This window comes from Macrobrachium rosenbergii, chromosome 51, assembly GCF_040412425.1.
Source record: "Macrobrachium rosenbergii isolate ZJJX-2024 chromosome 51, ASM4041242v1, whole genome shotgun sequence".
Taxonomy (NCBI): domain Eukaryota; kingdom Metazoa; phylum Arthropoda; class Malacostraca; order Decapoda; family Palaemonidae; genus Macrobrachium; species Macrobrachium rosenbergii.
The window spans coordinates 69167485-69183491 of NC_089791.1; the positions used below are offsets into that span (position 1 = coordinate 69167485).

The window sequence follows — 16007 nt, forward strand, 5'->3', positions numbered from 1 at the left end:
GTCGTCATCTTGGGTCGGCCGGGTCCTTCGGGTCACTCCGGGGTCACCAGCGTAAGGACTGGGATATGAGTGACATACTGGCTGGGTGTTAACTGGTTTATTGGTAGTTCCTTACTGAGATAATGTCCAGAATCTTCGAAGATGTTATTGACGCGTGCGAGCGGTAAGGTAATGTCTACACACAGACAGGTAAAAACAGAGGTACAGGCTCGGGCATCTGTGTTTGTCGGCAGACAAACAGATGGCAATATTGAGAGACATAATTAACATACAGTGCTGAAACATATATCAATGGAAAGGCCAGGAAATTCTACATATGGCCAATTGCATGAGATTCAAGACAGATTAATGGATATAATGCAGTAGCATAATATATGTAAAATGGAGAGACGTTTGGCGTCTTCACAAACAGAAACACACATACATTTTGATACAGAAGATTCGTTGGAACATTATGAGTACTTGATTAGAATGCTTGCATGGCAATGCAAGTAGTGGTGATTGTACATAAAACAAGACAACAATGGTTAAGGAGAAACAGACGGAAATATTGTATGGTTGAAATCGCGTTCCATTCGAGAAAGAAAACGGGATGCTGTTGTTTTGTCTGGCCATTCCGATGGACGACGATTGATGAACACACGAACACACACGTGTTTGGAAGAGACAGCGTCGGGGCTCTTACATATACAGTATACCATAGTGTAGGCTAAGTTAATTCTTGTTTGTTATTCAATTTCTCTTTATATTGAATTATCATAAGTCACTGCATGAACCTCCAGAATTAGCTGATATTAATGATTACTATACTGTATATGTATAGAGTATATTTTATAGTGTAGGCTAGGCTACCACATATGTATACATGGTGCTGAATACCTTAGTGTAGGCTAGGCTATATTTGAGATACGTTTTTTCCAACAAACGATGGGTTTTTTGGAACCTAAGCCCATTGTAAGTAGGATAATACCTTACAAGCATTTTTAGAGTTTTTTTTTTTTTTGTGTTTGAACTATCAAAATAGTCAGTTCTAAGTGTTTTTTGAAGGGTTTTAAGTATTTGTGGATATCAGCTTTTTGAAGCGCTACAGCAATTTTTTAATTTAAGCTGCCGCGCGAGTGAAACTATTAGCAATGTAATTACTTGGTAAGTATATATGAAACTTAATTTTATTATGAAAGTAACATATTTATGTGAATCTTCTCTAGATTGATTGTAGGTTAGTTTGTGGTCAGTTAGGGATTGATCCAGAAAATTATTGCCCGCAGGATTACATAGGTAACTTATGCTGGTTGTAGATTGCTTGTAAATAAAAAAAATTAGAAAACAAATTAAGGCTAAGTAGTGATTGTATGATTTACTCCCCAAGAGTGTTGAAGTAAAACCACTGCTCTTGCTCCATATCTTCAATTAAATAACACTGTTCCCAAGAGAAAAAAAACCACATCAGTGTTTTCCCTTGGCCCTGTGGTGGCTGCCCAACAAGTTGTGTAGCTCACCCAACACCCCATAGGGGACAGGTAGCATCTCAGCTAAGGTGTTTGGTATGTGAGAAAGAGTGTATGTGAGTGACTGGCCTCTTCCGTTTACTCTTTCACCCTTATTTCTCTAGGGCAGAGAGCCAGGTAGTGAGCCATCATGTGCTCTAGACAAGGTTTGCAGGTGAGTACATGACAGTGATATCCCATCCCATAACTTTTCGTAGGGTGATTTGATGCATGTCTCCCCCCCCTCTCTCTAGGCAAGGGGAGAGAGGGATAGACAGTGAAACAAACCTATTGGTTTTTAATATCAAGTTGTATTGTCTCAGACGCATACTGGTTCCTTCAGCCTTCAACAAGGTAATGAAAGCAAACTCATTACTTCATGCCCTTCATGCCCAGAAGTAGCAGTTGTAACACCCAAATGTTCAACTGGTTAGAGGTGCAGGATTCGTTCCTCAGCTCTTCCAGACCAGGAAGGTGTATTCAGGTGGGTAGAATCAACTAATCAGTTCAGAGAAGTGCCTAAACTCCCCCCACTAATGGGTAGGTCTCCTATGTAAAGAAGAAAGGTTTGTATTTGTATAGGAACAAATAGCAAATTTTTAAAGTTCTTTACATTTATGTCCCACCTTAGCCACCTCTCATTCTGGTACCTGGGCCAGAAGGCAAAGCGTAGCGCAGACTGACAGGTGGGTGGGGCTCTCCTTTACCTGTTGGTAGTTAAAGACCTTATCTGAAAGTAAAATGGCCATTCCAGCTCATGTTCACAAGCTAAATCCTGTGTAAAGAACTTCAGGTTTGTATGTTAGGAAAAACACAAATTGCTTTAAAAACTTGGTATATTCCTGATGTCAGTTTTATGTCTTGAGTAAATTCCATGAACTTGCTCATAAAAGTTGAATGATAGCATTTGAATTGCAATACTCCATACAGTATGTGTGTGAAAGATTATAGGTTATTTTCTCGCTGGATTTGCATTTTAATTTCTTTTTTAATATTTCTACTGTAGAGTTATGAAGACCATGTTATTACCTGTGAAATCTACTTGTGACAGGATGTGCGTCATACTGTGGAGAGTTTAGTTAAAGGATCTGGGTCATGGCTCAGCAGTGCTAGTGACAGATCAGGAAGACTTCAGGCAGACCTGCAGCTGGAAAAAGCCATCACAATCAGTTTTCTTGATTTAGGTACAGTTACTATTTTTTTTAAGTGATAGCACAGTAAAAAATAATAGTAAATAAGCAAACCCTAAAAGAAAGCTTATTGTGCAGAAATGGAACATTTGATTAGAAAACTTTTGAGAATACAAGGGAAGCTGCAGGCTTTGTAAAAACAGAAAAAATATCCGGTCACTGTATTGCTATGAAAGATAATGATAATAGATTAAAAAAAAATTGAACAGTTTGGCATTTAGAGTAGTGTTCGTGATATTAATCAGAACAATGAGAAACGGTTTAGATATACTGTACCTTTTTTGTGGTCTCACAATTTGAAATCTATTTTGGGGGGGGAGTATGCCAGAGGTTAGTATGTTGCTTCTGCTATACATGGTAGTCGCCGTCTTTTTTTTTTTTTTTTTTTTTTTTTTTTTTTTTTTTTTTTTTTTATGCAAATACAAACCAGAACATTGTATGTAGGTGTATTCCTGAGCATGATGTCTTTCTGCACTCTTACTGATCGCTAAGTCAGAATCTGTTTTTGAGTGTGTTGTTTTCCTTGGAGAAAAAAACAGAAAAAATATTGGGTCACTGTATTGCTATGAAAGGCAAGGATAATAGTTTTTTTTTTTTAAATTTAAACAGTTTAGCTTTCAGAGTAAAATGTTTGTGATGATAACCAGAACCATGAGAAATGATTTGAGTTATACAGTACCTTTTTTGTGGTCTCAATTTGAAATAGTTTTTTGGGGGGGGGATTATACCAGAGGTTAGTATGTTTCCTTCTGCTATACATGTTAGTCTTATTTTTGTTCTTATGAAGATACAAACCAGAACAATTTATGTTGAAATATTCCTGAGCATGATGCCTTTCTGCACTCCTGCAGATCACTAAGTCAGAATCTGTTTTTGAGTGTTTCGTCTTTCATGGAGAAATAGTGTGTACAACAGAGGTTTTAGGAATGTGAGAATGTATGTGGCTCTTCTTGGACTCTTTTTAAGCTGATCCCCACTATTAATGCTGTTTTGTAGCTCTAGTGTCTGGAGCTGTCAGGAAGGCTTTGGTAGAGGAGAAAGGGAAGGAGCATTAGCCTACCACATCATCCTCATTTAGTGAATTTTGGACTACAAGTCGCTGGACATCCTCGTAGGGCAGATTGCTGCCAATAAGGCTATAGTAAATTAAAGATTTGATTTTGTTTTCAGTTTGAAGATAGTGGGATATGAAAGGATAACACAACTACTAACCATTTATGTACTTTATTTGCAAATTCATGCATGATAGTCAGTTCTGTTTTGTGACAGCACAATCCTACCTAATAAATAAACTAACTTAACGGTAGAACATGTGCATAAATGTACAGTAGTTATTTCCAGTTCTGAATTATCTTGTTTAAACCTCAGTATCTGTTCAAGTTTTGATAGCCATCAAGAAAAACAAGTTATTTACAATTTTATAGGTATCAGTGAACACAATTTTCCAGAAGAACAAGCCTTCAATGAATAACAGTTAAACATACAAGGAAGTATATACAGAATTGAAATTTCACACCCCAAAAAACTGAGCATATAAGAAAACAATTCTTCTTTTACTACCATGGATAAATATAAAAAATTCGGTAGGTATAAAAGTAATATTGCAATACACTCCTTGAACACCTGAATTAGCCCTGTTCACTGACCAGCCCGAACTATATCCCCATAAATTTATCCATAAAGTGGGTAATTAACTGTCAGCTTTACCAACGCTACAGGTAAAATTTTGTCAAATGAGTTACCTGAGGTACCATTGACAACGCTGCTGCAAATATTGGGTGAATCCCAATTGTTGTTAGTTCGCCGTGCTGTGTGGACCTATCCTGCATCAGGCAAACTTTTGTTCATATAGCCTGGCCCCCATTTAAAGAATTTGGATATCAGATCACAACTTTGGACTGTTTTCCTTTTCGTCTGGTTTTACGCTTTTGACTGGTTTTGGAACTTCTCTCCCGGTTTTGACTTTGGATCGGTGCTTTGGACTCGTTATGGATAAGTCAGACAAGAAGATGTCTCCATCTGCTAGTGCCACTGCTTCTACTTCATCTACAGCTTTGATGACCGAGCCTTCTACTGCTGGAGATGCTGCCGTTCATCAGTCCTGCACGTCCTGCAAGCGTAGGATGAGTACCCTAAAAAACGATAGACATTTTGTTTGTATTTTATGTAGGGAGGTTCAGTTTAGTATCAGTCAGAGATGTGACAAGTTTAGTTCTTGGTCAGTAGATCAAATGGAGGATTATATAAAACACAGAAAACCCTTAGCCTCGAAGAGTAAGCGCAGGTCAGGACCAGCTGTAGGGTTACAGTAAGTAGATAAGGAAGCGTTAGAGTCAGAGTTATTCAAGAAGTTAGAGGACAGGTTATCATCCAGTATGTCTAGCCTATTTTCTAGCCTGATGAGTAAATTAACTGAGAATAGAGATAGTGGTAGTAGTAGCATAATTGATTATAATCATTCTTTTTCAGCTCCCCTGCGTGCTCCAAAACCAGCCATAACGGGTGCCGGGAGTCATGGAGAACCACAAGCCTCGAAGGTAGGTTCTGCTGGCCCCCCCCCACTGGCGCGGAGCAGGCAGTGTTGGCAGCAGATTCCCCCCTTTCCACTCAAGGTGTAAGTTCTGAGGTTGATGTAGAGTTAGAGTTTGGTAAGACACAGACGAGTACAGTAAACCCCCCATATTTGCGTTCTCATGATTCGCGGATTTCTCTGTGGAACGTATCTACCCCTTATTCGCAGAAAATTCACCCATTCGCTGTGTTTTTCACTGAGAAATATTCATTAATTACTGTATTTTCATATTGTTTTCATAACTAAATGCACTTTTTCTGATAAAACTTAAAATACTCAAGTATAAGCATTTTTAGAGGGTTTTTCTTTTGTTTAAACCATCAAAATAGGCAGTTCTAAGTGCTTTTAGAGGGGTTTAAGTATTCGTGGATTTTAACTATTCGCTGGGGTGGTGCAGTACGCATCCCCCGCGAATACAGGGGTTTTACTGTAGGGATAATAGGTTAGGAAGTGTTCAGGAAGAGAAGTGGAAGGTGCAATTTTCTTCAGGTTCGGGTTCGTTTGGGGTTTCTAGTGTGACGGCTTCGTCTTTGGATCCATCTCTGGTTTTATTTCCTGCTTTGAGTTCTTTACAACAGAAGGTTTCTGAGTCTGGTTGGTCATTTCGGATGTGGTTTCGGGTTCTGAAGTGTTGGAGAGTGCTCCTTCGCCATCAAAGGTTCCTTTTCCCTCAGCAGATAAGTTTGGTTCGTCTTGCAGTGGTGGTAATTCTGGTGACCAGGTTTTCAATTTGGCTCAGTATAATGCAGATTTATTGAGTTTGTCACAGGGTTGTAGATTACTAGTTAGGCCATGTTTCAATTTTGGGTTTTCCAATATTTACAATCACGTCTTGAAGAATTTTCCTGAGTTTGCTAATGATGTCTGTCAAGATTATCAAGGGGGAACAGAGTCGGTCTATTTTCTTTCTCTAAAAACTGTGGCCTCTTCTGCTGCTTCTGAGTTTTCCTTTTTCCCAATTTCTTCTAAGCCTTCTTCCAATGTCTTCACACACTCTTCTTTATCGGGTCACTCTTCAGAGGGCTCTTCAGAGTCTTTTCTCACTCATCCAGTTTCTTTGCCATTAACTCAGCAGACCAAAGAATTTTCATTGGTTCAGTCTCTCTCTTCGGGGTTGAGGGAAGGCATTCCTTTGGCGGGGTTTTTTTTTTTTAGCAACTTACACGGGTCCTGTAGTTTCTCAGGCTTCTGATCTAGATGCTTCACAGGCGGTTGTGGAGTCTTCCGCAACTCCGTATATTCATCCTTTGCTGGGTTTAAGAAGTCATGTGTCCACTGCGGTTCTTGCGGTTGCTCGGCAGTTGGCGTTTCGTCTGAGCCATCGTTGAGTGTATCAGTACCTATGGTGTCCTCAGCCTCTCCTTTCACTAGGGTGGCTGGTAATTTTCCTTCTTCGGTCCCCATTGGTTCTGCAGCTCATAGCTTGTCCTTAGAAATACCTTTGAGTACTGGACCAGTTGGTATGTTATCCAAGTGTCCAACATCGGCAGCAGGTGCTCCGGTGGTTACTCCGAGTGTGGCTTCTTCCTTTTTCTCCCCTTCTACTTTTTTCTCAACTTTTCCTGCGGCTTTTTCTGTTCCTCCTTCTAAGGTGTTCAAGGTGGGTTTGGCTTTGGCTCCGGGCCCACCAGGGAGTTCTTCCTCCCTCTCCCTTAATCAGTGTGACTTCAGCTCTGGACACCCGTCCTGGTGTGGTGTTGGTTCATCCGGGGTTGAGTGGGTCGGATATTGCGACCTCTCCGCTCTCAGGGGTGGGTGTTTGTTGCCCAGGTGTGGTCAGCCCTGGTGTTACGTCATCGTTGCTGGCCGGTGCAGGGTTTGCGCAATAGAGTTCGACTGGCTCAAGAGATTTGTCATTGGCTTTAGTTGGTACAGGGTTTGCGCAGCCAGGTTCTGTTGGCTCAGATATGATGGGGTCAGCTATGTGAGGTGCTGGTCTTGCGCATCCAAGTGTAGCTAGTTCCGGGGTATCAGGTGCAGCTCTTGCGGGTGGTCAGCCTCTCTTTTCCTGTTTCGGTTCGGTCGGACCATTTGGACAGAGAATGCTGTTTTGAAGAAGAGGAGCCGGTACCAGATATAGGTTTTTCTCCAGCAAATGAAAGCAAGTATAAGCGGATGGTGGACCATATCCATTCTCTCTATCTGCAGTCCAAGGCTCCTGAGGAACCTACACAACCAAACCAAGCAATGTTTGAATTGTTGTATGCAACTAAACCAGTAGTCTCCCAAACATCAAGTAAAACTGGTCTGGTTCGGCCGAGTCGAGCAGGTTTTGAGAGAGACGGACTCTAGGTTAGCTTCTCTTATCAGGTCAGGTAGACAGGACTCAACCTTACTTCCTAATCGGAAGGGGTTCTATAGGGTAGCGGGTAACCCTTCTGCCAGAGTTCCACTCAGCGAATCGGTTGAGGCCCTTTTCTCTCGGGTTCCTTCGTCGAATCATTCAGTAGCGGTTACATCTCGTGAGGCTTGTATTTTGGAAGACACTTTTTGCAGCCAGTCTGAGGCCTTGTCCCACTCTATGTGGATGTTGTCTGGGCCGATGGGGTTTCTCAAACAAGATGGATATACTCCCTCCCATCCTGTACTGTTTGACAACCTCATCACTTTGGTTTCAATGGGGTTGGCATACCAGGCTGATATTTTGGCTGGCTGTACAACGTTCTTTGGCAAGAAGAGGAGGGACTTCTTTTTAAATCATCTTGCGCCTCACTATCCGAACATACGTAAGAGGGTGCTGTTGAGGGTGCCTTTTGTGCTCTGCAACAGTCTTTTTAGAGAGGAGGATGTCTCCTCCATTGTCAATTTTGTGTCGTCGTCGTCAGCAGTAGAGTCACAACATGTGGTAGCTCAGGGTTCAAGATCACCTAAAGGATCCAGGACGCCATCTCCAGCTAAGCGATCAGGTTCTAAGTCCCCGGAAGATCACCGAAGAAGGTCCGTTTTGCTTCTAAGGTTTGGCTTCTGCCTTGGTTTCAAAACCTTCTTCTTTCAAGAGGGGTTTTTGGAAATAGGAGATATTCCCTTCGCCTGTGCCTGTGGGAGGTTCCCTTGCTCCTTTTTGGAACATCTGGAATGAGTGGGGCGCAGAGAGTTGGGTAGTGGAGGTGTTAAGGGAAGGGTACAGAGTCCCTTTTCATTCTTGTCCTCCTCTGTCCAGCCCCCCAGTTTGCCTTCCCAGTTATTCCCCATCCTCCATCAAAGGGATAGCTTTAGCGACGGAGATCCAAGCCCTTTTGGAGAAGGGGGCAGTAGAACCCGCTCCTCCTTCTCCGGGGTTTTTCATCTGGATCTTCGTGGCTCCTAAAGCGGGAGGGTCTTGGAGACCCATTATAGATCTTTCGGGTCTCAACCGGCTGGTAGTTTCAACGAAGTTTCACATGGAAACTTCGCAGTCGGTGCTGCGGTCAGTTCAGAGAGACGATTGGATGGTTTCAGTGGGCTACAAGGATGCATATCTCCAGGTTCAGATTCATCAGGAATATCGGAGGTTCCTTTGTTTCTTGGGTCCAACTGGAATGTTCCAGTTCAAGGTCCTCTGTGATGTGACATTCTCTCAGTGAGACATATTCGTTCTTGGTCTGAATAATCAACCCGATATCACACGTATAAGATACAATTAGCGAATGACCTATAGCTAGAAGTGTTCGTGACCTGTCGGTGATTAGATTAATGTGAGAATAGCACGATAAAGCGTTGACTAAGGTGTTTTTTTGAGTGAATTATTAAAAACTGAACATCATGGAAGTGTCTAGCAACAGTGGCAAGAGCTGGAGGAATCTTGCATGTCTTGCAGATATACAATATGATGAATTGGCAGGCAGGGAACTAGGCTTTCTTATCCTTGAGAGCAACAACAACTCCAGCCAAAAAGATGCAAAAACATTCACAGACATATTGAAAGGATATGATCCTTCAAACTGGAGCAAGTCTGCAGAAAATATAATGAAAATAATTGAAGGGATACCAAAGAAAGTTCAAGTTATCAAAAGACTTATAAAGAAAATTTACATCAATCAACACATTCCAACAAAGAAAATGAATAAGGTGAATATATTGATTGATGCAGTAGGAAAATGAATGCCTAAAGCATGTAAACTATGAAGTGTGTGGTATAGCATTGTAAATCCACAAAACCTGATTAGGAAATGCTATGCATGCCACGTACCTGCTCATCTTACATGTGCAGAAGTCCAGCAGATAGACAAGGTTATTAAATCAAGACTTAATGTGCAGATTGTGGAGGATGAAGACGATGAAGAAGAAGAAGAAGAAGAGGAAAATGGAAAAGAAGAAAATAATATTGAAGAGATAGAAAAAAATAATGAAAACAAAGAACAGGATAAGAGTATGGATGCAGAAAAACTCAGATTCTACATATAAGGCAATACAGCAGCATACATATGATGAAATAGATTATGACATGATCTCAAAATAAAATCCCAAAGAGGTTGTACCCGGTCTTCATACTGATGGGAAAGAGCAAAAAAAAAAAAGAAAAGAAAGACAGTATGCACCCTTTTGAAAAGAGGGAATTGCAGATTCAGTGAAAGATGTTATTACAAGCATCCCAAGATATGTCACAATTATGAGATTTATGGCAAATGTGCATATCTAGACGGCTATGAGGAGGAATGCAGCGATCTAGATCCAAAAATATGTAAAAACTGGAGAGAAGGAAAATAATAATAATAATAATGATAAGCTTTATTCCAATATTTACATTGGCTATTACAATAAATACAAATTACATTGTAGTTTACATTTGAAAATTAGATATTTACATGTGCCTTCATAAAAATTTACATCATTATAAAACATAAAACATAGATTTACTTTATACAACTTTAAGAACAATAAAAAAGTTGTGACAGGTATAGGTACATCATAAAAGTAATTAAAACATTGAAAATTTTGCATAAAAAATATGAATCTTTTTATATTAGTACTTGAGGCTCAATAAATATTCTTACCTTGATAAAATATTTGCTATAAAAGTTACAGCATATCTCTCCATAATATTAAAATTATCTTTAGCATGATTATAACATTTCAATTTCAAAATTGCTTATGAATTACAGGTACTTATAAAACTAGAGTTATGAACATTTATCTTAAAATAGAATCTAAAATTCATAAATAGTCTCCTAAAATGGAGTAAAAGTGTAAAAGAGCTCAATTAAAATATATATAAAGTTTTACTATAAAAATTATTTGGACAATAGATACTTTTTCAAATTCAGTTTAAAAGAGTTAATATTAGTTAATGCTTTTAGTTGGTTTGGCAGTTTGTTCCACACTGATGGACCCCGCACAACAAATGCTCTGCTTCCTAGATCAGTGTTGGTTCTTGAAACAAAAAGGTCATCATTAAATCTAGTTTGTCTATTACATCTATCTCCAACTCTTATTAGATTAAAAAGCCATGGTGGAATTAGATTATGTAAAATTTTAAAGATCATGACATAAATCAAAATCAAGTTTGATTGCCATTGCAAGTTATTTAAAATTGGAGTTGCATGGTCATACTTCTTGGCTTTCCCATCAATTACTTTTGCTGCAAAGTTTTGAAGCCTCTGTATCCGCTGCAGCTGCTGCTTAGTTGTTGAGCCCCAGATCTTTAAACAGTAGTCAAGAATGCTCACGGCAAGAGACCGAACGACCATTCCCCGCATTTCACTATCAAATCGGTCCTTAATTCTATTTAAGTATATTAAAGTACCATTTACCTTCCTACAAACTTCATCTATATGACTGTCAAATAGCATATACTGGTCAAAATATACCCCAAGATTTTTTACTTTAATGCTTTTCTCAATTGCAAATCCATTGAAATTTATTTTTGTGTCTTCAGGAATTTGGGATATGAACTGCCTAGAGCCAATAAATATACATTTAGTTTTAGATTCATTAATATTTAATCCATTAATTTGAAAATAACATCTTGCCATTTCTAATATTCTTTCTGCTCTTACTATCAAGTTATTTAGTTCATTTATAGTTCCAGTCATTAGAAGTTGACTGTCATCTGCAAATTGAACCAAGATGCAGTCTCGTACAGCAGTAGCCATATCATTTATATAAATTAGGAAAAGTATTGGCCCCAAGATAGATCCCTGTGGAACTCTGAATTCTACTGGTTTAGGGGAGGATATAACATCGCCTAATCTCACTGACTGGTAACGATTTTCTAGATAGCTTTTAAACCAGAGAGGGTCAATTTTTAATTGTGTACATTTATGAAGTAAAATATTGTGGCTAACACTATCGAAAGCTTTAGAAAGATCCAATAGAATAAGTAAAGGATGTAGGTTTAACAAAAAATGTAGATATATGCATCGTTTACAAATGAAGAATAAAAATCTAAAGCAAATACATATTAAAAATCAAGGTAAAAATGAAGCAAATAAAGAAAGGAACAAGGGCATGAGATGAAGGAAAAAAGCAAGCCAACAACACGTTACGACAGCACTGCTATATGAGGCATCAGCACCAAGGTACAGTGCAAGGAACAAGCAATGTATCTTTGATGCTAGGGGATGGTCCAGATATGGAGATAAATGCAGATATGCACACAAAATGAATAAATATGAAGATGGAAGATCAAATATAATGGAAAAGTTAGATTTTTTAATGTACAAATTTCTGGAAATGGAGAAAAGAACAACATATCAGAACAGGAAAGAGACATGGAAAAATCCTTATTATTACCCATATTAGATAATGGGGATAACACGCACACCATCATAGTGATGAATGGGCAGGGTTTAGTTTTGAGTAACTCAAAAAGAAAGATAGAGTTCTTAGAAGAACTAACCCAAACTGAAAAAATAGAAATAGTGAATATAAGTGAAACCTGGTATTCCCAAGAGACTGGTAATGATGATCAGATAAAGGGTTTCCAAACTTATAGATCAGATAGAAAAAATAGGAATCGGGAGAACTGTGATATATGGGAGAGACATTAATCAAGGAAAAATCTGTGAGAAAAGGGATTTTGACAAAGGAAAAATCTATTTCTGGGCTTGTCCTGTGTCACTCAGTGAAATGTCCCTATACAGCACACATTTCTAGGTATAAGTATTGCTAGATATACCAGAGAAAAAAGCCAATAGGATGCCAGAGTTACTACCTCTGGATCGATACATCCTTATAGGATGTTGGTATGTCATCTAGGAGCGAGTGGAAGCCACTACCAGACACTTAACCCAATAGACTCCTCCTCACCAAAACCCCTCTGCCTAAGAGGTGCCGATACGATGGTCCCACCACTGCTACTACTAATTCTACCCACAATGCACCATCCCGAAATAGCACCCAAGCTTTTTGGCTAGATCAGGTGGGAAATATAGAGAGGGAAGGGTTCACTGAGCGACACAGGCCTTCACCCAGAAATAGATTTTTCCTTTGTCAAAATCCCTTTTCTGGGCTTGTCCTGTGTCGCTGAGTGAAATAGTAGCAGAGAATTGACCAAAGAAGTTTGTAAATTTTTAAAAAGGATTATTTTTATTTTGAATATGCTTTTACTAATCCAGAAAAGCAAATATAAAAATAAATTAGTACAAAAAATAAAATTTTTATTTTGTTACAATCTTAAGATTAATAAACAAACTAGTAACCATCACCTATAAAACAATATTTAGTGAAAACTTAACAACTAAGGTGATAAAGCAAAGCCAGGAATGGATTGAGAAGCAACCCAAACCCAGATAACAAGATAGGAAGGACGGGAATACAAGCGAGGCAGGTAGGTGAGAGGTACCAATTGGTAGGGCAAGCAAAATACAAAACAATTACAATTACAATTACCAATAATAAAATATTATAAAACAATATTAGGCTGACTCTGGGGAAACAATGTTCCCTGCAGCGACAGCAGAAAACTTCAAAGCCTCTAAGGATTTGAGATAATGACGTTTAAAGACTCTAGGGGATTTCCAGCCCGTATATTTTTTAATTTCCTCAAAATTCATGTGTTGGAAATAATTAACTGAGGTGGCTACAGCCCGGATATCATGGACCTGGGGGATTGAATCCGGATTAGCTTGTTTAATAAAATAAAGTATTTGTTGCCTAATGCCATTCAAGGAAATGGTTCCACCATTTTCTCTAACAAAAAGTGGACCTGAAGACCTCTGAGAGGTTCTCTCTAGGTAGGCTTTTAATGTGACCACCGGACATAAGGAGGATCTTCTAGAAGGGGTATTATCTTCCAGGAGACCACCTAATTAGAGGATCTTCATTCTTAGCTAAAAACATTTGATCTGGAGAGAGTAGAACCTCTCCTGATGGGAGAAATCCACATGATTCGGCTCTCTAGAAAGGGCTGACAGTTCAGAGATTCTAGCTCCTGAAGCCAGGCTAATTAAAAACAAAGTTTTTCTAAGAAGAGTCGAATAAGGGCAAGACTCATTATTTGTGTCTGAGGCTAACTTTAATACATCGTTTAAAAACCAAGAAACCGTTTTAGGACGGGTTGTTAGTTTAAGACGGGCACAAGCTTTAGGAATAGATGAAAAGTATGAGTCCGTCAGATCAATATTAAATCCCCAAAGGAATACTTTCTTTAAGGCAGATTTAGTTGTAGTAATTGTACTAGCTGCCAGACCTTTGTCAAAAAGGGTCTTAAAAATGAGATCGTAAGATTAGTAGTCATAGTATGAACGTCTGACTCTTTCAGAAAGTTAGCAATTTTTTTAACTGCTGAATCATACTGGCTTAAGAGTAGATTCTCTCTTATCTTATTCCAAAAATAATGTGTTTTGAGGATCAATATTAGCATTTTTCTGGGCCGAAAACTTCATGAAATCCATAAAGTTAGGGCATTCAGCATTCTTGAGGAAGCTGACACAATCTGAGTTTGCACTACTTGGGTTAATATTGGATGAGGAATTTGCAAGGCTCTGAGTTTCAGCTCTAACAGAAGCGGAAACCAATTGCTCTTCGGCCAGTTGGGAGCAACTAAAGCTATTTAACCTTTGAATGACCTGAGTTTGTGTAAAACTTTCCACAGAAGATTTACTGGAGGAAAGAGATAGATCTTCTCCCATTTGTTCCAATCTATTGACATTGCGTCTGTAGCATAAGCCCGAGGGTCCAGGTTCGGAGCTATGTAACATGTGAGTTTGTGATTTGATTCCGTGGCAAAAAGGTCCACCTGAAGCCCGGGAATCTGTTGGAGAATCCAATTGAAGGATTTCTTGTCCAAAGACCATTCCGATTCCAGAGGAGTCGTCCTTGACAGAGAATCTGCAATCACGTTCCTTACTCCTGACAGATGTGTTGCTGACAGGTGCCAATGATTTTTCATTGCTAATGAAAAGATCGCTATCATAACATGATTTATGTGACTTGTCTTGGAACCTCCCCTGTTCAGACAATGAACTATCACTGCACTGTCCAGAACAAGCCTGATATGTATGTTCCTGGCCAGACGTAAACGTTTCAGAGTCAAGAAAACTGCCATTGCTTCCAGAATGTTTATGTGGAAGAGACGAAAGTGGCTTGACCAGATTCCTTGAACCTTCTTGTACTGCGAATAGCCCCCCCAACCAGTCAGAGATGCGTCCGTGTGGATGATCAGGGCTGGAGGGGGATATTGTAATGGAATCGATTTGGAAAGACTTTTGGTTAAGATTGGAGGTATGAGGGAGACTTTGTCTCTGAATTTGCAATTGGCTCGACTTCGCCACACTCAATTTATGTCCTTCAGTTTTGCTTTGAGGAGAAGGTCTGTTACTGACACAAACTGGAGGGAACCCAGGATTCTTTCTTGAGTGCGACGAGAGGCTCGTTTGCACTTGAGAAACTGCCTTGTTGCTTTGGCAATCTCTTTGCATTTTGCTGGGGAACTGAAAGTTTGTGGGTGCTTAAGTCCCACTGAATGCCCAGCCACTGAAATTTGTTGCGGGGTTAAACGAGATTTCTTTGTGTTTATATGAAAACCCAGATACTCTAGGAACTGAATCACTAACTTTGTCGACTTCTGACATTCGGAGACGCTGGAGGCCCAAATTAGCCAATCGTCCAGATAAGCCACCACCTTGATACCTTGAGATCTCAGTTCCTGTACCACAACTTCTCCCAATTTGAAGATCCTGGGCGCTATGTTCAGTCCGAAAGGCATTACCCTGAACGAGTAAGCCTGTCTTCCCAGTCTGAACCCCAGATAAGGGGAGAAGTTTCTTGCTATTGGAACATGATAATAGGCGTCTGTAAGATCTATAGAGGTGGTGACGGCCCCACAGGGAAGTAAGGTCCGCACCTGAGAGACGGTCAACATACGGAACCTGTCGCATTGAATGTAAGAATTTAGAGTTGACAGATCTAAAATCACTCTTCTCTTGTCTGAGTCTTTCTTTGGCACGCTGAATAAGCGTCCTTGAAATTTTAAATGTCTGACTTTCTTTATCGCCTTCTTTAAAAGAAGGTCTTCTGTATAGTCTAACAGATCTGATGTTGGAGTCTGATAGAACCTGACAAGTGGAGGGGTCCTCTACCCAGCTCCACCCTAGGCCTTTTGAAATGATACTGTGGGCCCATGGACTGAATGTCCAATGGTCCCTGAAGAGGCGTAACCTTCCACCTACCTGGGGATGTTCATTTATTGTAAGACTTGCTGTCTCTAGTTTCTCTTGAACCTCTACCTCGAGATTGGAGTCTGGGGCCAGATCTAGACCTGAAGCTCCCCTACCTCTATTACCCTTGAACTGATGGTAGCCCTGAAAGGTCTGGGACTCGTAAGTAGGGTTGAAGGCA

The 16007-nt window shown here is 39.7% G+C and overlaps 1 protein-coding gene across 1 annotated transcript in view; it reads left to right on the plus strand.

Annotated features, from left to right (window-relative positions):
* Positions 1-16007, plus strand: part of LOC136833092 (uncharacterized) — a 532781-nt gene that overhangs the window by 58610 nt on the left and 458164 nt on the right. Inside the window, exon 2 of the mRNA XM_067094739.1 lies at positions 2539-2671. Within this exon, the coding sequence (XP_066950840.1) occupies positions 2539-2671 (133 nt within the window). The remainder of the gene's footprint in view (positions 1-2538; positions 2672-16007) is intronic.